This window comes from Podarcis tiliguerta (genome assembly GCF_965153285.1).
Source record: "Podarcis tiliguerta genome assembly, chromosome: 10".
NCBI classification, from domain to species: Eukaryota; Metazoa; Chordata; class Lepidosauria; order Squamata; family Lacertidae; genus Podarcis; species Podarcis tiliguerta.
Genome location: NC_139543.1, coordinates 49,616,691 through 49,641,434, shown reverse-complemented (window position 1 = coordinate 49,641,434; position 24,744 = coordinate 49,616,691). Strand labels below are relative to the sequence as shown.

Below are 24,744 nucleotides of genomic sequence, written 5' to 3'. Positions count from 1 at the left end.
GGTTGAAGGAACACTATGTAAAATTCAGAAGTGGGTATCTCTCTCTCTCTCTCTCTCTCTCTCTCTCTCTCTCTCTGTGTGTGTGTGTGTGTGTGTGTGATCTAGCCATAAACTGACCTAGTGATCTTCTTAAGCAAGGTGCTGTTGCTTGATCTCTCTTTCTCTTCGTGAAATGGGAACTATTGTGAAGGTCTAGTAGGGCTTTTGGAAGGATGAATGGAATGAGAAAATGTTGCCACACTGTTCTGAGTCTGGGGAATATTGCAGAACTGCAAAATGAGTTTAACCTAAGCTGCATTTTGGACAAATGACTAGCTGTTCCTTACTAGAAACTGTTTACTCCCCTTTTCTGTGTTCCAGGTAAAAGAGTTCAATTTCCGCTCAAAGTGCATTTATACAGCTGTGATGGTCCGCAGAGTGATTTTAGCTCAGGGGGACAACAAAGTGGATGACAGAGACTACTATGGAAACAAACGATTGGAGTTGGCAGGACAGGTAAGTCCACCCTGGGAGTTTTTATACAACATGCAAACATTGATATGGAGTTACCATATTATTTATTTATTAAATTTGTTGGTTGCTTTGCCTTGCCCAAGGCAACCCAAATGATGCCACAGAATTAGGCTGCAGCACAACAGGTTCAGTGTGAAAAAATAATTGTGTGGTTCAGACACACTTTAAGCTTGTTGCAGTGGGTTCTGTTGATTAGTGATTCTGAAACGATAAAGGTTCATAAATACTGGCATATGCCTAATATGTTGAGAGTTGTGTAACGGTTTAAACTATTTAGTCTAGCTTCCTAAAAATACATCTGAAAGCAGACTTCTATCCCTTATGTGTGTGTATTTCTATTGTTGACGTACGCTTGGCTGTATTTTGCAAATTGATAGAACACCTCACTTTAAGCCTTTTGCTCAGTGTTTTCAGCTAGAGTTTCTTTCCAAATAGCCTATAACACACCACACACCCACACCCACCCCTGGTTGTGTTTCTGAGCTAAAAATCCTGTTGCTTAAAAATTTGAATGAAAAAGACTGTTCCTGTATGAGGAGGAAAAGCATAGCAGTCCACACAATGTGAAGACATAAAAGGCATTGTGTCTATAAAAATGTGTGAAAACAATAGCAGCTAATTTCACACCCCATGGGACAAGGGAGTACGAAATGTGCTTTAGCTTTAGATAACAGTTGTTTCCGCTAGCCAAGCTGGTTTACAGAGCTTTCTCTTAGTCTTTCTGCCCACTAGAGGCTTGGCAGGCCAGGTGCCAGCAGAGGTGTTAGCGAAACCTACCGATTCCAAGCTTAATCTTTTCACCTACCTTTTCTCTTTCCTTAATGTGTTCATTATTTGCCGAGCATTTCCCTCGTCTTTGTCCTCAGGGTTTGTTTGGCATTTTCCCCCCTTTCTTTCTTTCTAATTCAGCTTGCTTTGTATGGGCGAGATATGGAACGGCACCAAAATCCGGCACCCTGGAAAGGAAGGGATTTTTACCCTGTGACAAAAGAAAACCGCCTTGACTTCAGAGATTGACTAATCCCAGCTGTTCTGATAATATAATTAAGGCTGCCTAATGTCTTTAATTTTGCAACCAGTTTGTGTGAAAAGGAGAATTTGGCACTCTAAAGCCTTAAACACTAAATGGCAATCTCAAGGCGCCTAATTAGAATTCTCTGACATTAAGCTAATTGGTGAAACTGTATTTCAGCAGCTTAACTACTTTATTAATTTTTTTCCTCAGGATTTTCAATGGAAATCAATTGATGAGCTGTCAGTTCCTCTCCCTTATGTTTCGCCGCCGCCACCCCTCAAATTTAATTTGCTCTTCAATGCTCCTGTCTGAAAGACCCTGGGTTCACAACAAAAATTAAATGAATATTATCACTGGCATTCCATCCCGTTCTCTCCTTAATCACTTACTCTTGACCTAAAAACGGGCTATTGTGAAACTTTGCTATGTTCTTAGAGAAAGCCTGTGGATGTACTGGAATTAGCCAAGGAATGCTTTAGACTAAAAAATGTCAAGAAGTTAGTGTGTCCCCCTAACCTAACTTTATTATTTTGAACAGGAGGGACCGGGAAATGGTGTTCAGTGGTGACTTCTTCTGAAGTCAGTGTTGAAATTTTAAGTTACGTATATACTAATTATTTAATAATCTTTTATGCCATCAATGAAACAGCCCTTTTCCTAGTACAGTGGTACCTCGGGTTACATACGCTTCAGGTTACATACGCTTCGGGTTACAGACTCCACTAACCCAGAAATAGTACCTCGGGTTGAGACCTTTGCTTCAGGATGAGAACAGAAATCGTGCTCCGGTGGCGCGGCAGCAGCTGGAGGCCCCATTAGCTAAAGTGGTGCTTCAGGTTAAGAACAGTTTCAGGTTAAGAACGGACCTCTGGAACGAATTAAGTACTTAACCCGAGGTACCACTGTACTTGTTTAAAATATAGATAGAGAAAGATATGGGAAGGGCCATAACTCAGTGATACTTTGCGCCGAAAGACCCCTATCTTGGTCAGTGTTGACAGTAGTGAGTTAGATGGATCATAAGGCAACTTCTGGTGGCTTACCTAGGCTCATCCAGGGAAGATTCATTCTGATAGCATTCACATGGGTACCCAAGCACCAAAGTAACCAGAGATCTGCAAGTAATGTGTGAATGTCCAGGGCATTGCCATATTGGCCTCTTCAAAATTCACTTCGGAATCTGAGCATAAGAAGAGATCTTCTGTATCAGACCAAAGGCTGATCTAACTCCAGGATCCTGTTCGAACAATATTGGAAGCCTACAGGCAGGAAATGACAAGTGTGTTAGCACTTCATTTGTATTCCTGAGGCATGCTGCCTCTGAGACTGGAGGTAATACAGAGCCATAACGGCTAGCAGCCATTAAGAACCTTAACCTTGATGAATTTGCCTGAACCCCCTTTAAAGTCAGTCAATTTGTGGGCTATTAGTGCACCCTGGAGTAGCTAATTCTATACTTCTAACTGTGGGCTATACGAAGGTTCAGGTATTTTTCTCTGTCCTGAATCTTCCAGTGTTCAACTTTATTGGATGACCTCATGTTCTAGTATTAGGGGAAGTGTTGTAGAGCATCTGCATTGCACACAGACGTTCTGCAGATGATTTCACATTAGTAGATTAATCTACATGACCATTTACTTGCTACTGTGTGATCCTTTAGGAACTATCTCATGGGAAACTCAGTTTTGTGTGATGTCAGGAAAGATTGACCATCATAGGGGAAAAGCTCTCAGCGCCTAGCGTTGCTTTTGAGTAGTCATTGATATGTGCAATTGACACAGAATCCCATCTACCCTTGACCCATGATTGACCTCTGTGACAGTTCCCAACTAGATCATTATAGATTCAAGTAACTAAATTCAAGTTACTATTCCACATAAATGTCAACTTTAGTCATCAAATGAATTCTCACTATTATGTTACGCAATGGAAGTCAAAAGAAAGGTCTGTGCTTTTTGCAAATCAGCAGGGACATGATAATGATGAAAAGATGGCAAATACTGTGAGTGGAAATGTTCATTGGGAGAGTAGATTCAGTTACTGGCCCATGGCCAATGGGGGGGCACAGTAGTGTTAATGTGTCTTCGAAAATGGAGACAGTTTTAAATTGGTTTAATTCCATGCAGGAATTAAATAATGCAATAGACTCCAGAATGTCTTAACAGGGCCCGTTTGAATACCTAGTTTGTTTAGCAGTTAACAATGCTTTGTAGACTGGGAACTTGTATTTTTGGCATTTGGTAGCTGCTGTATTTTTAGTCTTCCTGACAGAGCTGCTGTAAAAACCAAGAGTTAGAATAGAATTGCCAAGTTCTAGAGCTTATACTTCTTCTTTAGGGGATACAGGAAAGGCTTTTCTTTGAAGCAGGGGTGGGTGGGGAGTGGGCATTCAACCCATTGGTAGCTTGCAGTGCAAAATTTTAGATGGATTAGGTTCCCACTAAAGTTAATTAGTAGAAGTTCGGTGAAATGTGAATGGGTTAATTGGAGAGCAAACCAAAAGACGAGTGTGATGTTAAAAAGTGAAAGAAATAGCTGGAAGGAAACAATTCAATAAAGAACAAATTCAGATTTACAAAACTAGTAAGGACCATCCTTTCCCCATACTGATAGTTATTCAAGGAGTTGCTCCCTGTTCAATTTTCATAACATATTTTGGCTACTGGGACATTTACATATGTTTTAGCAATTCTATAACATTCTATATGTTAGCAATTCTGAAAATGAAAAATGTGTTAGAGTAGTTTTTCTATAGTAATGTGGCATATCTATTTAAAAAGCTCTACATTTAACATTTAAAAGATGTCATTTGGTGAGCAGATGAGCAGTTAGGTTTATAGGATCCAGGGTTTAAACAGGCCTATTCTGGTGTTTTGTATATCTGTTTGTTATAGTTCTTTTTACAGTACTTTTCAATAGAACTTCTCTGTGTCGTTTACATAACAGTTTAGCGGTTTTATTTCAACTGTTCTTGAGAACAGGCTGAAAGAGGTCTGACTTTGTCTTGTTGAAAATCAGATTACTACTTTACCCATAAACTAGAATCATTTGTTTATGTTGTAGTCGTTTGGTCAGATCATGAAAAGTGCCATTCTTATTTCAGGATGAGCAACGTAAAGGAATGGCCCTCCAATTAATGCATCTCCAGTGTGGCTTCCATTGCTAAATGCATTGCTTGCTTCCCGCTGTAAATCTCCTTTTTTCTGTTGCAGCTTCTTTCCCTTCTGTTTGAAGACTTGTTCAAAAAATTTAACTCTGAATTGAAAAAGATCGCTGATCAAGTAATTCCCAAGCAGAGGGCAGCCCAGTTTGATGTCGTTAAGCACATGCGGCAAGATCAGATCACCAATGGCATGGTGAATGCCATCTCCACTGTAAGTGTTTCATTTGCTGTGGAAGGGGTAGGAGAGCAGTGGGGAATCTCTGGCCCATGGACCTGATTAGGCTGGACAGGGGGTCCTCATTTGGCCCATGAGAACATTTTCCCCAAGCCATGCATGATGTCAGGAGTGGGGCAGGTAAAGCATCCTTCAGGAGTGCTTCCATTTGCCCTTGACAATCAGGCTTTCATTTGGCACCTTTTAAAGCTTGTCACCAAATGCAAGCGCCACTGGGATTGGATCCCCTTGGTTGCTTCCAAGCGATGTCTATCCCTGCCGAAAGTGTGGCTTGGAGTCTTTGCCAACCAGCTGATTGGTGGTTGCTGCAAACTTCTGTTCTTGCACAGTTTGATTTCAGAATAGCACTGGCTTCTATTGTTACCTTTTATGCAAATATTCACCAGGCATTTCTGCCCTAAAGTCTTGAGGACAGGCAGAAAGCTGAAGCTATTTTACTACCGCAGTTAAGAATCATCCATGTTTTCAAATATGGATTGATCTGTTTTCATATACTATTTTACCACTTTTAAAAGTAGTTAAAATCTCTACTGCATTTTGACAGACTTGTGTCATTCTTGACTTTTAGGGGAATTGGTCACTGAAGAGATTCAAGATGGATCGTCAGGGTGTGACTCAAGTATTGTCCCGCCTGTCCTATATTTCTGCTCTGGGGATGATGACAAGGATATCTTCTCAGTTTGAAAAGACTAGAAAAGTGAGTGGTCCCCGATCACTGCAGCCATCTCAGTGGGGTATGCTGTGTCCATCAGACACGCCTGAAGGAGAGGTAAGAACCATGAACTTGATTTATTTTCCCCTATCACAGTTTGATATTCTGATCCATTAGTTGAACTTGAACAATTGCACTAGCAGCCAAAATAGTGGAAGCTGTCAGGGAACTGCCATCAGTGCCGGAGGGAGAGAGCAAAAGCCAGAGGGATTCCAGAGAGCGTCCAGGGATTGGGAGAAGCAGCCCATCTTCTGGGGAAGAGAATCAGCGTAGCACCAGTGGAGAAGGGGGGCAGATGGGGGAAGCGGCGAGGCGGTCTCATGACTCCTTGCCTGGGACCAGCGGGGAGAGTAGGGGTCCTCCGTTGCCCACGCCCTCCTTGCGCAGAAGGCTTTCGCGCAGAGAGAGTAGGAGGAGACTAGGAGTCAAAGAGCTTCTTTGCTGGAAGAAGTTTAAGAAACGCCCACTGACGGATTCTGCCAGTGATTGAGTCAGCCACGGGTGAGTGGCTGTCTGGACAGAAAAGGTTCACTTTGGCAACCCAGCCAAGTGTTTGCACCCAGCCGGGGAGATAGACACCTGCTTACCCCTAGAACCATTACAGAAACCTTTTGCAAAATGTGTATTTCTGAGGTTTGATGGCTCATAACACCAGTCTTCTTTAGAATAATTCCATAACATAATACTGAAATATTGCATATCATTAGAAAGATTATTTAATGCAGAGTATAATGCAACAAGCTGTGTTGGATTATCTTTATCCTATCAAAAGTTATAGCCAAATAAAATCAGTTATAAACAGAAAACCACAATAAAGGATATTTCATAACTTCTCACCATTTCTGTCAGGACTTAGTGTGGAAACCTTTTGCCACAATTATAGCCCTAAAAACGGCATCCCATGAAGTGAACCAAGGATTTTAGTTCGTCAGGTGTTATCATGTGAAACTAAGATTATATGATTGCTTCTATCAATTGTGCTTTATTCCTTGGGTGCTTCTGACTAATAAGTTTCTTTAATCGGTTCCAGATTTTCTGTTGGATTAAGGTCAAGGCAGTTACGTCACTTTCTAAATGACCAGTCAACTCCTTAAACTCAGTTTGTCATTGGTCAGTTTTGAGTTCAGGAAATCCACTTCTTGTTACATAAGGCAGTTGTGCTGTCTTTTTCTGGTTATTTGGCTATAAATAAAATAATTTTATACGAATTAACTTTGTGTATTTTTTCCATTATTATTTCTTTTCCTTTCAGGCCTGTGGCTTGGTTAAAAACCTAGCACTCATGACTCACATTACGACTGATATGGAAGATGGTCCTATAATTAAATTAGCTGGTAACCTGGGAGTAGAAGATGTAAACCTTTTGTGTGGAGAAGAACTTTCCTATCCAAATGTGTTCCTTGTTTTCCTTAACGGTATGGCACTTCTGAAATTTTCTGGGTTGTTTAGCTTAGAGGTATAGGTGGAAGATTAAAATTTTATTTTGTTTGACAGAATTTGTATACCACTTCATTGAAAATAAAGCTTCTATGTGGTTTACAAACGTTAGCACTGCACCTGTCTTGAGTCGTGAATTCTGAAGTCCTAGAAAAGAGTAGGATTGAGCAGGACTGGCAGCAAAATAGGCCACGGTTGGCCCCTTCTGTCTGAAAGGTGGCAGAGTTGTGCAATAGCAGGTAATGGAGATGAGAGTGCTTAACAGAATTGCTTTCTTGAACAGGCAACATCCTCGGGGTCATCCGAGACCATCAGAAGCTTGTCTACACATTTCGGCTAATGCGCAGAGCTGGTTATATCAACGAGTTTGTTTCAATCTCTACAAATCTTACCGACAGATGTGTGTATATTTCCTCTGATGGAGGACGATTGTGCAGGTAAGAAACTTGAAATACACCTTCCCAGAATGACTGCAACTGCAGTTTCATGTTCGTTCAGCTCATTCTCAGGAACAGGTTTTGTATAAACTCGCTCGACAAGGTGACTGCTAAACAACCCTTTTTTGTCCAGAAGGTCCAGCATGATGGATGCATGTTTCAGCAATAAAAGGCAGCACCAGTGTATTTGACATTGGACCAGTTTGGATGATTGTTCAAGGCTTTAAGCCAGAAATGAGCTTGCCTCCTCCCATCACATGCCAGCTTCATTTTGAAGATCTTAGCTTGGAATTATAGCAGAGTTCCTCATTCGGCCCAAACGGGGAAAATCTATTTTTAACAGCAGTTGCTAAACCAATAAAATAAGCCAGCATTAACAAAGTTAACCAGCTGACTGATAATTAAGTCTAGTTCAGACATAACAGAAAACTCTGGCTTAATTTTAAGTCAAGATTTACAACCCTAAGCCAGCAAATACTGGAAGGAGGAGAGAAGGAGAACTGCTAAGTGCTAGTGCTCATTCCCAGCTTTGCAAACCATGTTTTATGAAGCCTTGAACAACTGTCTGAACTGGGCCACTGGGTGACTAATAAGTTTTGTCAGTTTTCCTGTGGCTTTTCCCAACTCCCTTGTAATCCTTTCGCAGTGGTTCCAATATCCACTTCAACATTTAAAAGTGCTAATTAGCCTCTGAACTATAAGCATGGACTCTTGGAGTAGAATTCCCAAGTATATTGCAGTTATTTACTGCACACTGCGAGAGCGTCTTGTCCAAACAGAAACAGCCCTTGACGTTTTGATTGTGCATGCCATTCTTTGTATCAGTGTTTCTGTGTGGTGGTTCTGGTAGAAGCCTTTTAGAAAAATCATTCCTGCTTGAAAGCTATGCTGCCAAATAGCAAATAATTTTTTATACTTTTGTTCTCCAGCGTGGAGTTGGACTTAGGTAGCTGATATCAAAGGAATGTTACATTCGCTGATCAATATATTATATATTATACTCCTCCTATTCCCTTGCTAATGTTTCTTAGTTATTGCATTAGCTGCTGTATTACATACAGCAGCATTTGTTTTGGTGTTTAGGTCTCCTGCGTGGTATAAGAAACTTCACTCGGCTCGTCCTTTTATATATAAGCTTAATAAATGTTGCGATGCTCATCGGCAAGCTTAAATAATACTGTTCCGTTAGAAGGAACACTGTATAAGGACTTGGTATGATGAACTGAAACCTTCATCTGAAATTAAAATATGGTCGCTGTTTAAGGAGAAGATTGAGAAAAGTGAAAACTGTTTGGATCTACAGCTGCTGAAGCTCCTGAAGGATTTATCAACCAATATGCAACGTGTTGCTTAATTCTCTTCCTTTCCCTTAATGCAGGCCTTACATCATTGTGAAGAAGCAAAAACCTGCAGTTACAGGCAAGCATATGGAAGAACTTGCACAAGGTTATAGGTAAGCAACTGGGCATGCAGCATGCTTGTTTCCTTGTCTAGGTATAGCTATGCAGAAATTAGGATAAATCACATTAGGTGATCCTGTAGCAATTAAAAAAGAAGATGCTTCTATCAGTTTGGACAAGGGTGGGGAACCTGTCCCTCCAAATATTTTTCAGCTACTGCATCATCTCTGACCATTGGTCATGCTGGCTGAGGTTGATGGGACTTGGAGTCCAGTGACATGCGGAGGGCCACAGGCTTCCCCTCCCTGGTGTAGAAAATGCTGAGCTAGTGAGACCAACGATCTGACCCTGTATCAGACAGCCTCAAGCCCCACTTTCATTTCATGCTAGTATATGAGCTGGTTTTCAGAAGAATTTAGTTCACAGCAGTAGTAACAGTTCAGTTTCTACACAAATTGGTCATTCACTTTTTAAAATAGATGCAATAGCAGGGGCTTAATGTGGAATTTGTAAGTTATTTTTACACACTCATGCTCTGCCTTCAGGAATTTTGAAGACTTTTTACATGAAAGTCTGGTTGAATATTTGGATGTGAACGAGGAAAATGACTGCAACATTGCACTGTATGAACATACAATCACAAAGTAAGTGTTCTGCATTAAGAAATTTGTGTGGTAAAGCTGGTATTGGCATAGGAAGGAGTTCCTCATGTGTTGAGTGGCTTACAGGAGTTAGAGTGCAGGGAATGATGCATATATATGCAGATATCTGAGATAAAGTATGCTATATATTTATGAAAAATGCTCCTCAGGGATATTTATGTTGTCTTTCATTTGTATACCTGATGGAACTATGAATGCACTCACGGGGTTCCTGAACAAGCCTGCTTCCCCATTTAGATCAGTCATATTATATTGTTATTATTTATTTAATTTGTTTGCAGCCCTTCGTCCAAAGGTCCCAGGGCGGCATATCTCTTTATATTTTCCCTTGGAGTGGGTGGGGGATTTCTTGTACTCCCTGGAGCTTCCAGCCTGTAAGGCATCACTAGATTACTGACTTGTAAAATGCAATGGAGGAACGTTTTGAGTGATTTAGAATGCAGGGTCACAGTCACACCACGTTGATACTGTTTTGTCACAGAGCTACAATTCCCAGGACACTTGACAAGCTGCTGTCCCCAGGATTCCCACGACCGCTAAAGTGGTATACTAGTGCTTCAGATGTATGGAGTGGATGCAGCCCTTAGATTTGCCATTTTCTTCTTCGCTGTCTGTGTGACTTTTCCATTATTTCCCTGGTTCATGAAAGCCATGAAATACATATTTGAGCCTTCTTGTTTGTCAATACAGGTAAACTTGGTTGTCTAGCGTGATCTGCTCCGGAAGACCGTTTGACTTCTGAAACGTTTGACAACCAAGGCGCAGCTTCCGATTGGTTGCAAGAGCTTCTTGCACTCAAGCGGAGGGCGTGTCGGAAACTCAGGTTCTGAAAAACGTTCAAAAACCGGAGCATTTACTTCCAGGTTTTTGGCATTTGGGAGCCAAAACGTACGATAACGGAGGCGTTCGTAAACCAAGGTTTGACTGTATGTGGGCTGCAAGCTTTAAGAAATATAGCTACTTACTCATGATCTTTTTGTTTCTCTCCCCTTCCTCCCACCTCCGCTTAAAAGAGAGACAACACACCTGGAGATTGAACCTTTTACTCTTCTTGGCGTGTGTGCCGGCCTCATTCCTTACCCTCACCATAACCAGTCTCCAAGAAACACTTACCAGTGTGCTATGGGGAAGCAAGCTATGGGTAAGACCTGGGCCTCACATCTGAGTAGTTGCTTTGTTGTGCAAGCTGTATAGTATTAAATTATTTTAAAACCATTGATGATAAGCTGATTTTGCCATAGTGGAATGTGAGATTCAAATTTGTTTTTAAAGATGCTTAAAACAGTATTGCTAGTATGAAAGTTACTGTACTTGCTTTTTCAGTGTTGCTGGAGAGCTAGCAAGTGTCTTTATGTCACCTTGCACTGTAGCGTTCTGTGCTCTGTATATTTTTCTAAAATTAAAATAAAAACACACAAAGACTGACAGAGAACATGGAGATTTCCTGTCAATCACTAATGTGTGTAACCTTTCAGTATTAATTGCTAGTTCTTTAACAAGATCTAGATATGGAAATGTAGTTACAATGAATTTTCCTTTTCTAGGAAAAGCTGGAATGCACTCGTTATCAGTGGCTTCTTAATGTGGTAACATATAACACGAGCGTTGCAATCTTAAGCACATTTACAGATTTGAGTTCAGTGGATGATACCTTTGAGCAAACACACATAATACCAAACTACAACTGTGGGAAATCAGCAGATTCTCATATATGCTAAATTTCAAATAGTAATGCATTGCTATCCTATTTCACAAATGTTTTGCCATCTTTTGCTAGCTGGCTAAACTTTTCCCCATTAGTTATTTATTACAAGTACATATAAAGTAGTGTATAAGGTTCACAAAAACAAACAAACCCACCTGCCAGTAGTTCATATTAGAGTGTGCTAGTCATGCAGTTCATATGTCAATGCAGGAATACAATATGGCCTTCCAAAAAAGATATTTTGCCTCAATCTAGCAATCACTATTATTTCGTTAAATGAGCATGGTAATTCCAGCGGTGCAAATCCACCTCCCCAGTCTGTAGAACCTGTGGACACAAAACTTGCTCTTTCCATTAAAATGAATGGGGCAACGCATGGGTGCATTGTGTGCATGTTGACCCCTGTATCATATGTTTGCTCATTTATGATAACACACAAACACACACACACAAACTTTCAAGCCTTCATTAAAATAAACTTAGCACTTCCTGGGCTTACCAATTTGCATTGTATCATATAGCTTTAAACTGGGTCATTTACCCTCCCCCCCCCAAAAAAATCTTTGTGACTAAATCTCTCCCATCCCAGCCCCACTCTTGGACACTGTCCTTGAAAAATTTATCTGGAGCAGTTTCACCTGCAAGCAGTGCCAGAGTGTTGTGTTCTTACTATCCCCTGTTCAGTTATTGAGACTTACTCTTGAAAAGTTAACACCAAGTTGTGTTTAAAATATTTAGTATTAATACTTTAGTATTATGTATGTGTCATTTCTGGAAATCACATTTCCCTGAATAAATTCTAAAACTGAATCATGTTCCTTCTCTGTCACTTTCTGGCAGAAATAAAAAGTTGGAGGAAAAAACATATATATATGTGTACTTTTTATTTTATTTTTGCCTCTCTTTTTTACTGTGATTCTCCCCCCCCCCCCCCGCCCGCCCCGGGGACTCTATTTTAGGACTATTAGCCTCAGAAGGTTTGGTTGGTTACCACACACAGTTAAGCAGGATCAGTGTGTACAGAAAGCCAATTCAGTATCTGTAGAGTTCTTTTGTAGTTTTCTGTGTGAAGGTCTTTTTTTCTCGTTTTGTTTTCAGTGTCATTTGCAATTCATTGTCTGTGTTTTCTGAGGTTGGTGTATTCAGCTGCTTTGACCCTGGGTCTTGCACATTTAGCTCCTTGGATACAATCCTCTGACGTTACTGCTGACGCTGGGAACACAAAAGCTGCTGAATATCTTTAGTAATATTTTTTTTAAGGCTTTGTTTCTGTCTGCTATTGCAAAGCACCTGACTCTGAAGAAAGAGCAGGGAGACAAAACTGCATTTCTAAAGTTGGCATATTACAGATTTGTTTAAATTGAGTTTTTACATTGTGTGCGGAACGTTTGCGAAAAACCTATGGAATCTCCTCCCTCCCACCAGGGAAAAAAACACCCTATGTGGTCGTAGTTGCAATTCTCTCCCAAGTCCTCCTAGATTTGCTAGGATATTTGCTAAGTAATATCAGCACGGAGGAAATTTTGTGCTGAGTCTCATAAACTGACTGTTTTAGTCTGTCTGCGGTGATTCATCGCATCAGATACGTTTGCCCTTTTAAAAAAATCACCCCAGCCCTCTCTATAGTCGTCTTTGCCCACCCCCTGCTGCCACTAACTGTCTTTGTATTGTCCTGGAGGAGATCCATGTTCAAGTCCATTTAGTCACTTCCTGGGCTGTCAAGAGCTTGGGATTATTGAGATAGCATTTTAGCTTCCTGCTGAGAAGAAAGGACCCATTGCTCAGCCTTGCCCCATTCTGATCACTGAAATGCTTTCATTGCTTGCAAAAATTGCATCCTTGGGCTTAGCAGTCATTCAAGTGAGGGAAATGGGTGTGTCCCATAATATGCAGGTGCTGTAGATGTATTTTGGAAAGTATGGTGGGCATACTCAATAGCGAAAAATATGGTTTTAGGTTATAGGCTTGGGTGAGCTGTTGCAAGACTATTTAAGCATTTTACTTATAATGCTTATATCCTGGTTTTCCTTCAAGAAGCTTAGAATGCAGCTGATCTGAGGCTCCCAGGTGGTGTTGCGTCCAGGCACTGAGCCGGGTGACACCTAGCTAGGCTTCAACAATGTAATAGTATCATATTCCTCCAAGCAGTCTCTGGATGAATGATGACAGGAACTCTTGAGTAGCTTCTATATGTGCATCAGAACTTTAGAGGTTGTGGAGAAGCTGCTCCAAATTCTGGAGGATCTTCATGTCTCTTGTCTCATGTGGTGTGCGTTGTTTCAGTAGAATAGAATTGGAGGAAGCTTTAGTGCACATGTGGAAATGCTTGGATGTGCAAGGCTATTGGATCCCAGCTATAATATTAAAAGGAACTCAAAGAGATAAATTATCCATATAAATAATACATTCAGTAGCAGCAGCAGGAGGAGTATATATTTATTTATATCCCATCTTTTCCCCAGTCCAGGGCTAAAGGTAGCTTACACAGATAAAACAGAACAAGCTAAAAACATAAGATGTCACAGCAAACTATGGTTTGTTGTTACAAGAACATGCTGCAGCCAGTGTTTGGAACTCACACGCCACCCTCCCCTTCCTCTCTGCTTTCCCACACAAAGAGAGGAAATGTTAACCTGCCATTTATGGTTTGTAACAAACTGCTGTTTCCTATTTTGTCTTATTACAGAAGACTAATTTGTGCAAACCATAGTTTAGCAAAGCAGGATATCAGATGAGGATTGTTAACTATGATTTACACAAATCAGTGTTTCTTGAATTGTGTTAAAAACACAAAACTGATACTTTACCATTCTTTTCCCTGTTTATGGAGGAGTGGGAAGAATACATGCTTCCAAAAGCTTAAATGGAATAGGTACCTAGACTAGTTAACTAGCATATTAGCTTCCCATGCAGCTGTCAAATATGTTCATGTTTTAGAAAGATACATGTTGCTATTTAAAATATTGGTGATGAATTGTTTTGCTTATTAAAAATATATGAGGGTTAGATCCAAACTTGGTCATGCTTAGAATAAGCCTATTGAAATCAATGGGAATGTGTCTGGATCCAGCTCTCTGTGCCTTGTTCAGTAGTAAAGTTCCAAACATACAGGAAAGGTTGGCCTTTTCAGGGAGCGATGTTCATACACTGATTGCTATCTAAAGGTTTTATGGAACCTCAGGAATGCACTCACCATTCATGTCTCTGAAAAGGGAAACTTTTACAGGCACAGCTCTGGATTGCAGCCATTATGCCTTGCCCCATGGCTAATCCACTGAAGTAGCTGCTGTATTTCTAACTAGGTTGCTGCAAGCCCAGTTCTTGATAGAGAAATAGACTTTATAGTGGCTTTTGCAGCCTAGCTGTAGGGTAGGTAACACAAGAGCTGACAGGTGATAACTTGTTGCCGAAAATAAATGTTGCCGAAAGTAGACTGATGCACTCAGGCCTTTGGAGATACAGCCATGTTGTCCAAGCATTTCTTGATTTAGGTTTAGGTTTTTAGCATAGATCCATTAGGGATTAGACCCACTGTCTCCAATACTAGTCATACTTGAAGTGGGCCCAAACTGATATTAATGAACATGACTAATTTAAGTCCATTAATGTCCATGGGTCTACAAACATGAGCTACAGTCCTTTTTAAACCGTGTATATATATTGCTGTTTATTTGATATGTGCACCATTTGGGTACATTCTTCTATAAATGCTGCATACATAGACAGAGGAGGAGGAGGACAGATGAGACTTAGCTGAAGGTAGATTGAAGAAGTGCTATATGGAGCACTCTTTAGAGTCTCTTATTTGAAAGCACTATCAGACAAATTATAGAGCCTGGGTACTTGCAGCTTTTTCTGATGACTTTTCCATACCACTTACTTGTAGTTCGTATTGTAAAAAACAGCGTTTTCAAGAATCATCCAAGCTATTTTGCTCATGATAATTGCCCAGCACAACTTGGGTCCAAGCTATCTGAAAGACTGTATTCCCTCATACGAGCCCATCTGGGTTTTGAGATCTTCAGGGGAGGCCTACCTCTTGGTCCCACCACCCTCACAAGAACGCTTGGAGGGATGCAGGACAGAGCCTTCTTAGTGACGACTCCCAGACTCTGGAACTTCCTCCCTGGAGAAGCTAGATTGGCTCCCTCCTTTCTCTTCCATTGGCAGTCGAAGCCCTTGTTCCCACAGGCTTTGGGGAAACTGTCTGCTTTTTGTGAAAGGGCTGGTACTGTGCTGTTTTTATTGCATTTATTTGTATGTTTTAAACATGTTCTGTATGTTTATAGTTTGAATTCTATCAGTGTTTGCTTTTACTATTGTTTGCTTTTATTATTGTTTTTTTCAATGTTTTTAGTAATTCTTGTTTTTATTTGTAAGCTACCTTGAGTCCTTACAGCAAAAAAGCCAGTGTATAAATGAAATAATAATAATAATAATAATAATAATAATAATAATAATAATAATAATAGCTTTTTTAAATTGCAGGTACCATTGGATATAATCAGAGAAACAGAATAGATACTCTTATGTATCTGTTGGCGTATCCCCAAAGACCAATGGTTAAAACAAAAACCATAGAACTCATAGATTTTGAGAAATTGCCGGCTGGACAGAATGCTACAGTTGCTGTGATGAGTTACAGTGGTTATGACATTGAAGATGCTCTTGTGTTAAACAAAGCTTCTTTAGACAGAGGTAAGAAGGACCTCATAATACTCTGCCATTATCAGTGGATTGAGAGCTATGTTTCTTTCTTCAGCTCAATTCATTCAACCATGGTAAATAAATTTAACTGCAGTTCAGTGGAGAGGGTAGCCATCGTGGTATCCTTCAGCCATTTTGCTGAACTACAAATCCCATCATCTCTGACTATTGGCCATGCTGTCTGAGGCTGATGGGGGCTGGAGTCCAAAAAGTACTGGAGGGCAGAACATTGGCTACCCCAGATATAGGGTAATATTTCACTTAACAAGCCATGGTTTGGGACCTGTCATGTGTTTTTAAACCTGTGGTTTGTAAAAGCTATGGTTTGGTGTGATTCCTGAACTAGAAAATCGTAGTTATGGCCATTGCTCTGATTTCAGAAGCGCCTGCAAGATAAAATTGGGAATGCTGAGCTGATTAAAAACAAAAGCAAGCCGGCATCTCTGAACCCAATTGGCCTGTACATTTGCAGCCTAAATTATGGTTTTGGGCTAAGCTATTACCATAGTTTGACTTCTTCCCATAACAATAAACCATCGTTTAGCATTACAGCCACTGTGTTACAGCAAACAAAATGGGAAAAGGCAGTATAAAATTGCCTAGCAAGCCTCTATACTTAATCCTGAACCAGAGTACTTTTTGAAAAGGAAGCAAGCTCTCTAAACCAATTCTTTTTAATGCGTACAATTGCAGTGTCATATATCCTTTAGCAGAGCTGGCATCTGACCAAAAGGAACGTACTAAATTTTGCCGGAGGTTGGTGTGTGTGTGAATGTATCCTGCTGTCTTCACTTTGATGAAGCTTGTCTGGATGATCCGGTTTTAGTGTTGTGCTAACAATCATTTTCAAAGTGCCATCTCCCTTGAGAAATGCCTAACATTTATTTTGCGTAGCCACAAAACTTTCCTGCCAGCTTGTGCTGATACATCCTAGCACACTTTCCCCAGCCTTTGCACCCCTCCTTGCTAGTTGCCAGGCAGCCATACTTGTATTCCTAGACATGTATCTTTGGCATTAATGTCTGCACACTTAATTTATTCTTTTTTTCTAAAACAATGGCAGACATGATTTAAAGCAGAATGTTTTCCTTCTTGCAGACTGCTAACATTGGGGAGAAATCAAAGACTGTTCAGAATTACTTCGTATCACTGAATAATGTAGATACGTCAAGCATAACTTACAGCTATTTTGGGGTTTTCAATCCAAAGTTTATTCAGAGGCATTCTACTTGTGTTTAGAAATATGTATGCGTTTTAGTCAGTTAAGGCTAAGGAAGGAAACTCAGTGCATTTGTATGTTTAGCTCTAACTTTTAGTTCTTACAAGCAAAAGTTATCAGTATCATTGACTGATATTTTTAAAAGGGCAAACTAGAGGTGATACTTCTTTTTAAAAAAATACTTTGAGGCCTTTATTAAAACTATGGAAAGTTTCTGGCCACTTTGAACTCAGTGTTTTAACAAGAGTAGCCATATTGGCAATCTCTGACGCTTTAAAACTAACAATTTTATTGCGTCATAAGGCCCATCGCATTTTCTTAGTACTTGTTAGACACGTTTTTAATTGTTTTACAATGTTTTAAATGTGTTATTTTGTTTTATTTTTAATTGTGTTGTTTTATCTTTGCTGCCCTTGGATCTTCACGGAGAAAGAGGAGGATATAAATTTAATAAATAAATAAATGCCGGCTTTTGTAGCCTGAAGAGGTCCATATCAAAATTGGTGCAGCCTGATCCTATATTTGCAATTACACATAGGATCTAGATATGTGAAAGCTTGGGGGGCGGCCCAGAAAAATTGGGCAGGAGACCTACTTCCCACGCCAGTTTTTTCCTTATATATTTTTTCAGGCCCTCTCTAGCAGGATCACAGCCCTACATTTTTAAAGGTGTCCAGGAAATATATTTTTAGTTGCATTAACTTATAAATCAGTGCTACTCAAACTGGTGGTCCACGGACCAGTGCCAGTTCACAAGCCACCGACTGCCAAACCCCAGTGACTCCACCACAGCCCAGGTTGGGTGGGATGCTTCAGGGACTCAATAGGGTACCAGGCCCTGGTACCTTGGGATGGGAATTGCCGGTCTACCACATCAGATAGCTTGAGAAGCACTGTTATGAGTAACTTTTCAGAGGGCTCATTTCTGTACTGTAGAGGTAGATTGTGAACTTGCAACGTAATAGTCACTTAACTATCTAACTCTCATGGTAGGAATTTTGATCAACTTGTTTGCTTTCTCTGAGGTTTTGGAAGGTGTCTCGTGTACAAGAATGCCAAGTGTACTCTGAAGCGTTACACAAATCAGACATTTGACAAGGTGATGGGACCCATGCTGGATGCAGCTACACACAAGCCAATCTGGCGCCATGAAATTCTAGATGCTGATGGTATTTGCTCTCCAGGTATAAAGTGATGTTTTGTGCATTTTAAGAAACTATCATTTTGCGCAAGTGTGCTAGGTACAATACAGAACACGGCAGCCCCATGCCCTGTGGCATTCCATCAAAGTAACAGAGTAAATATGAAGGGCTGAGGGATTAATAATAGTGGGGAAGCATTCAATGTAACAGAGAGTAGATGAAATTATAATGCGTGCTTTGTCGAAGTTGAGTTTTAAGATGGAGTATAGCTAAACAAAGTGAAAACTTTGTGCCAGGCAAATAAGTTCTTGTTTGCCCTGGCATTTGGTTCTTAATTGGTGGGGTTGGCCCACCTATGAGGCAAGGTGAGGTGACTGCCTCAGGTGGTTGGAGTCACAGGGGCAGATCCTGATGACAATCTTTCTCACCTCCCCGCCACCCTTGTTCCTGATGTAGATCTTCCTTCACCCCGTCTTCCGTGATGGGGAGGGGCACCATTTTGGGGTCTGCCTCAGGTGCCAAAATGTTTTGGGCCAGCCCTATTAATTGGGATCAGATGATATGATGAAACCTTAGCCTGTATTGGTGTTCATCTTTTAGTATGATGGAGGAGGCACTGTCATTAAAATGATCACTTTTAGTAAATAATACTATGTGTTCATCCTTTAGTGGGACGGAACATGATTATCCTTTTGTAACATTGCAGGATGAGCACTTTTAGTCATTGATGGGGGTTTAATGTTATTTAAAATTTTGTATTTGATGTTCTTTTACAACTCTATGTCTTTTTGAGTCATTTTATGTAAAATTAACACATAAGTGCAATAAATAATAATAATAAGCTTATTGGTGGCTTTTAAAAACTGTCCACTTAGAATAATAAGACTCAGTAGTCTGTTCACTGCCAATTTTTTCTTTACTTGAAAACTTTTTTAAATACAGTGGTGCCTCGGGTTACATACGCTTCAGGTTACAGAATCCGCTAACTCAGAAATATTACGTGGGTTAAGGACTTTGCTTCAGAATGAGAACAGAAACCGCGCTGCGGCGGCGGGAGGCCCCATTAGCTAAAGTGGTGCTTCAGGTTAAGAACAGTTTCAGGTTAAGAACGGACCTCCGGAACGAATTAAGTACGTAACCAGAGGTACCACTGTACTTCATAATTTTGATCAACTTGATGCATTAAAAAAGCACAACCTGTTTTCTTCTTCCTACATCCTTACAGGTGAAAAGGTAGAAAACAAGCAGGTGCTTGTGAACAAGTCAATGCCAACTGTGACCCAGACGCCTCTGGAAGGCAGCAGCATCCCGCAGCAACCACAATATAAAGATGTGCCCGTAACGTATGTCACACCATCATACTTTATTTCTAAAAGCCAGAGGGGGAAAGGAAGAGTGGATAGTTCATGCTTAGTTCTGGAAAAGTGGGAATTAAGGCTGAGCAGCAGAAGGCAGGGAGACCAGGTCAGGAACTTCATTGGATCACAGACAGTGAACTTAGTTTTCCAGGTTGTGCAGTGTAGAATAACTGTAGGCTAAAGTACACATTCCATTAATCATGCTGTTAAAGTGCTTAAGCTGGCCCCTTTTATTCTGAAAGAAAACTAGCTCCATTCTGGAACATGCTGTATACCTCAAATATATAGAATCACAGAATTGTAGAGTTGTATATTATTTGAAGAGAACATCCAAAACTCATGTAACAATAAATGCAGAAGTTGTTCAGGTAAATGTCATTTCTATTATAATTTTCACTTATCGTGGAAGGGCTGGGCTGCAACTTATTCTTTATTTATCTGTTAATGTTCTTTTTTAATATTCAAGCACAGTGGTATCGTTTTTAAATCAGGGACAGAAAGGTGTCTGTCATTCCTTTCCTTATAATTTAATTCCAAATGCGTACATTCCAAAAAGTACATTTGCTGTCTGAGCTTAAAACTTGCAACCTGATGTCCCACAAACAATGTGGCTTTACTTTTGAGAAATGAAATATGTGTTTTCTCTCCTAATCGTTAGTTACAAAGGTGCAACTGATTCATACATTGAAAAAGTCATGATATCTTCAAATGCTGAGGATGCATTTTTGATCAAAATATTGCTGAGGCAAACGAGGCGGCCAGAAATTGGAGACAAATTTAGCAGTCGCCATGGGCAAAAAGGTATATACATTGTTATGTTTATTTTTTTTTTTATTTGCTGTCCTTGAATTATGCAATATGCATTGCTTATTTTGTAGCATATGGGGGTATCTGCATAAAATTGGTATATACATATATGCTGCTCTCAGCTATTCATAAGTACGTATGCTCATGTTACTAAAAATGTGTCAGTGGATGCAAATGACTGGGAGCCTAATACTGTAAAATATAGAATATAACAATGCTAACAAAGAATGGAAATTGCTCTGTTTTGAAATAACAATTCTGCACACAATTGGCCAAAATATTCCAATCTCTTTGTCTTTGTGCATGTACGTGTGTGTGTGTGTGTGTGTGTGTGTGTGAATGCATATACAGTGGTACCTCGGGTTAAGTACTTAATTTGTTCCTGAGGTCTGTACTTAACCTGAAACTGTACATAACCTGAAGCACCACTTTAGCTAATGGGGCCTCCTGCTGCCCCCGCACCGCCGGAGCATGATTTCTGTTCTTATCCTGAAGCAAAGTTCTTAACCTGAAGCACTATTTCTGTGTTAGCAGAGTCTGTAACCTGAAGCGTATGTAACCCGAGGAACCACTATATCCAAATGGAGATGGAATTGCAATCTTACTTATCACTGATCTGTTGAAACTTTAAAAGGGTTACTGGATTTTAAAGAACAACAGAGCTGAGTGCAACCACCATTGTGCTGCCTTTTGGTTTACTTTATGGGTGCGTGGCACGCAGCAGTAGCAGGAGATTAAATTAAAGCAATTGACTATCCCTTCATGATGTTCACGATGCTTCTAGTCAGCTCTGCCTATGAGGATTAGGAGTGTTTCAGCACTTCCAATCTGCTGTCCAGACCTTAGGTGGTATTTCATCCCACTCTGGTCACTGCAGGGCCACTTGGCTAAAAGATGGTACAACATGCAGAGTTCATTTGCAGTGACGGACTGATGCTAACTGAATTTAGACCCCTTACTTATAATTCTCAATTGTGTAAAACTCACTATATCTTTTAACTTTTTATTAAAGAATATTTAGCTGATGAAAAACCTGCCTTTCAACAGCTTGGGCAATTGAATAAATTCTAATATTGCCAAGACCTTGATGGGGTTGCCTTTTGGAGCATGCCTGGAATTTTTATAAGCAGAAGCTACCAGCTATCTTTTTTGAAAGATGATGCATCTTTAATGTTGCGGAGCTCAGTGGGTGTCCTTGGACCAGTCACCATCTTTCTGCCTAACCTACCTCACAGAGCGATTGTGACAATAACATCTTGGAAGGCAGTGACCAGTATCATGTGAGTCAACTTTAGCTTCGGGAAGGAATGGCAGGTTGTAAATGAAACAAACAAACGATAAATAAATAAAAATCAAGTTAGGAATATTGTCACATAAGTGCCTCATTTGCTTTCTGTTATCAGGCATCAATCAAAGTGTGAAAATGAGGTTGTTACCTATAAACAAACCACTTGCTCAGATGCGTTGCTGATAAGGCCTCAGTTTCTACGTCTTCCCTTAGCAACTCTGCAGCAAAATTAAGGTAGCAGACCTGCTTTTCAGAGAATCTAGGGGGAAACCAATAGGAATCCCCCCAGGTGAAGTTTCTTGATAAGGACATCTCCTGCGTAAAGCATTCAGACTTGTTAATTTCCCCAAGTGCTCTACAAAATATATGCATTGTTTTCAGTGCACTTGGAATGGTATGCTTGACTGCTTTGCACACCGTGCCTAATTATGTTAATCATAGAAAAACGTGGAGCTGGAGCTTGCTAGATGCCTGACCACTTTCCAAGCTGCAGTTCTGCTGTTGGAAACAACTCCCAACAAATGCCCGTCAAGCTTTTCTTCTTCAAATGTTTCAGTGCAGGAGATGCCATAGCATACCTTGGAACTTTAGACCATTGCTTAGTCTGCATGACTGTTCCCCTGAAGCCACCCCATAATGTCTAACCTAAAAAATATATCTTCTTGCAAGAGAAGGGTACAGTTGTCCTTAGCAGATAGGTTCAGTATTGGTTCCTCTTTGTTTTATGAGACCCTTTTGAAAACATACCACTCGGAATCTTCTCTTGCTCTGTGCAGCGTGAGACAATATTGAGTACATTCAGAGCCTCAGTCAGTGCCCCCTGGGAGCTGAGTGTATGCTGCAAGGTGCCCCAGAATCTTCTGCAGCACCCACACTTCTGCAGTTGACAAAACAGAGTGGAAATTGTATTTACTGAAAGGAGGAAGCTGGGGGAAATACTGCCCCAAAGTCATTTTTTAAAAAAATGCTGCTTCAATAATATTTCAGAATTCTGTATCTTCTGAAAGTTGTGGATAAGCAGATGTAAAACCACACTCTATTCAGTAATGATGGACTTTGTTGGCGCTTCTCATTTTTACCCTTCTGTAAAGGGTGCAGTTTAGGGGATACTTGAAATTTTGCAAGGAACATCCTTGCATTCTTTTGGAGTGCCAAACAGAGAAACCTAAACCCATTTGAGATAATATTCCTGTTGTTATATCAGTAGCTTGACTTCCACCAGATATCTTTTGATTGAGCTCAAACAAAAGGAATGATTTAGCAGCCATGCTTTTTTTTTTTTCAAATTCACAAAAACTGAAATCAGTTCTTGATTCCGCAGAGGGCTGGGAGAACACAGAAGTTCTGACTTCGATATTCACCAGATCATTATATTTCCAGATTTCCTCTTGCTTCTGTAAAAGTCCCAGTGAAGGGGGAAAGTTAGGCTCCTTTGATGTGAAAAAAGCAATATATCACTTCTCTGAAAGAAGGTTTTGCAGTCTCTCATGTGAAAAAGGATTAACACCTCCAACAATGGTCCTGCAGATCACAGAGCTAAGCAGCAATGCTGAGCAGTATTCCTGAAGTGGAAGAACTGTATTTAAGGAAGGAGGATTGAAATGGCAAACAGAAGCTGTTTTAATAGCTAAAGATCCCAGATAAAGGCTTAAACATTTCTTGAAGTATTTGCACTAAAATGCCTCTAAAGACAAGGAAATGACTTCAAATTCATAAATGCTATCTTTAGGAAAACAAAGTTCTGTGGCCCTTAGCATTGAGATAGTGCGTGCTCACTGTAGTGCAGAATAAAGATACATTATTCACAATATCCAGTACCTCTTATAGCCTTTTTCTTCTCTGGTATTATTTAATTAGTGTACACTATTAAAAGCACATGTCTGACAAACTCAAACCCAGGATACATATTCCTTTAAAAATATATGGTGGCCTGAGGACCACATGAGGTATCTTTCTTAGTCTATTTTTGCCCTGCTTTTCAGCCAGCAGGCTTCCAAAGCAGCTTACATCAGCCAATCCAATTAACTGAGGAATCCTATGTATGTCTGCTCAGAAGTAAGCCCCAGTGAATTCAATGGGACTTATTTCTAGGGACGCATGTATAGGATTGCAGCCTAAAAGTGCAATAAAACTGCAATTAAAATGCTATTAAAGGCAGAACTCAAGTTAATCCATTGGAAGACAAATACATAATTCCAGTAGAAAGAATTAAAATCATACATGAAGCTCCAGTGAAGAGGCCTTGGACCGCTTTGGGGGGGGGGAACCCCAGCCATGAGTTAATTGAGTAAATATACAGAAGGAAGTTTTGAGGGCTGGGGGTGGGCGGGCAGGAAGCATTGCTCATAGTTTCTAAGCATAAGTGAATTCATTGTTTTTCTTTTTCTATTCTTGTCACTTTTGCCACACACAAGCGTCTTGTATAACTCCGTGCAGTTTTGGAGCTTTAAGATTCCTTGTGAAAATGGGAGTCAATCCATTAAGTACTAAATAATCTGGAGTAGTAGCAATATATTTTAGACCCGGGTAGCCCACATGGTCCCATCCAGATGTTGGGCTTCCACTCATTAGCCCTGCCCAGCAGTCGGAGTGATGGGAGTTGCAGTGCGACAACTAGGGAGCCCCATGTGGATTAGCTCTGCTTGAAGAGAAACGGCCATTGATGCCTTAGTGGAACTCAGAGTTGGGGGACAGGTTGTTTTAACCATAACATCTGGTTCCATCTTGTTGGATCTCTTAACCAGTGGTGGCCAAACTTGGCCCTCCAGCTGTTTTGGGACTACAACTCCCATCATCCCTAGCTAACAGGACCAGTGGCCAGGGATGATGGGAGTTGTAGTCCCAAAATAGCTGGAGGGCCAAGTTTGGCCACCACTGCCTTAACCCATCTCATCCCTTGGATCACAGCACTGAAAGCATCACAAAATTGTATTGAATTAAAACG

At 40.4% G+C, this 24,744-nt stretch overlaps 1 protein-coding gene across 1 annotated transcript in view; it reads left to right on the top strand.

Moving 5' to 3' along the window:
* Positions 1-24,744, top strand: part of POLR3B (RNA polymerase III subunit B) — a 59,659-nt gene that overhangs the window by 15,522 nt on the left and 19,393 nt on the right. Inside the window, exons 12-23 of the mRNA XM_083400199.1 lie at positions 361-495; positions 4,741-4,902; positions 5,495-5,695; positions 6,891-7,053; positions 7,359-7,512; positions 8,891-8,965; positions 9,458-9,556; positions 10,588-10,715; positions 15,768-15,977; positions 18,231-18,389; positions 19,573-19,690; positions 20,364-20,506. Coding sequence (XP_083256325.1) covers positions 361-495; positions 4,741-4,902; positions 5,495-5,695; positions 6,891-7,053; positions 7,359-7,512; positions 8,891-8,965; positions 9,458-9,556; positions 10,588-10,715; positions 15,768-15,977; positions 18,231-18,389; positions 19,573-19,690; positions 20,364-20,506 — 1,747 coding nt within the window. The remainder of the gene's footprint in view (positions 1-360; positions 496-4,740; positions 4,903-5,494; positions 5,696-6,890; positions 7,054-7,358; positions 7,513-8,890; positions 8,966-9,457; positions 9,557-10,587; positions 10,716-15,767; positions 15,978-18,230; positions 18,390-19,572; positions 19,691-20,363; positions 20,507-24,744) is intronic.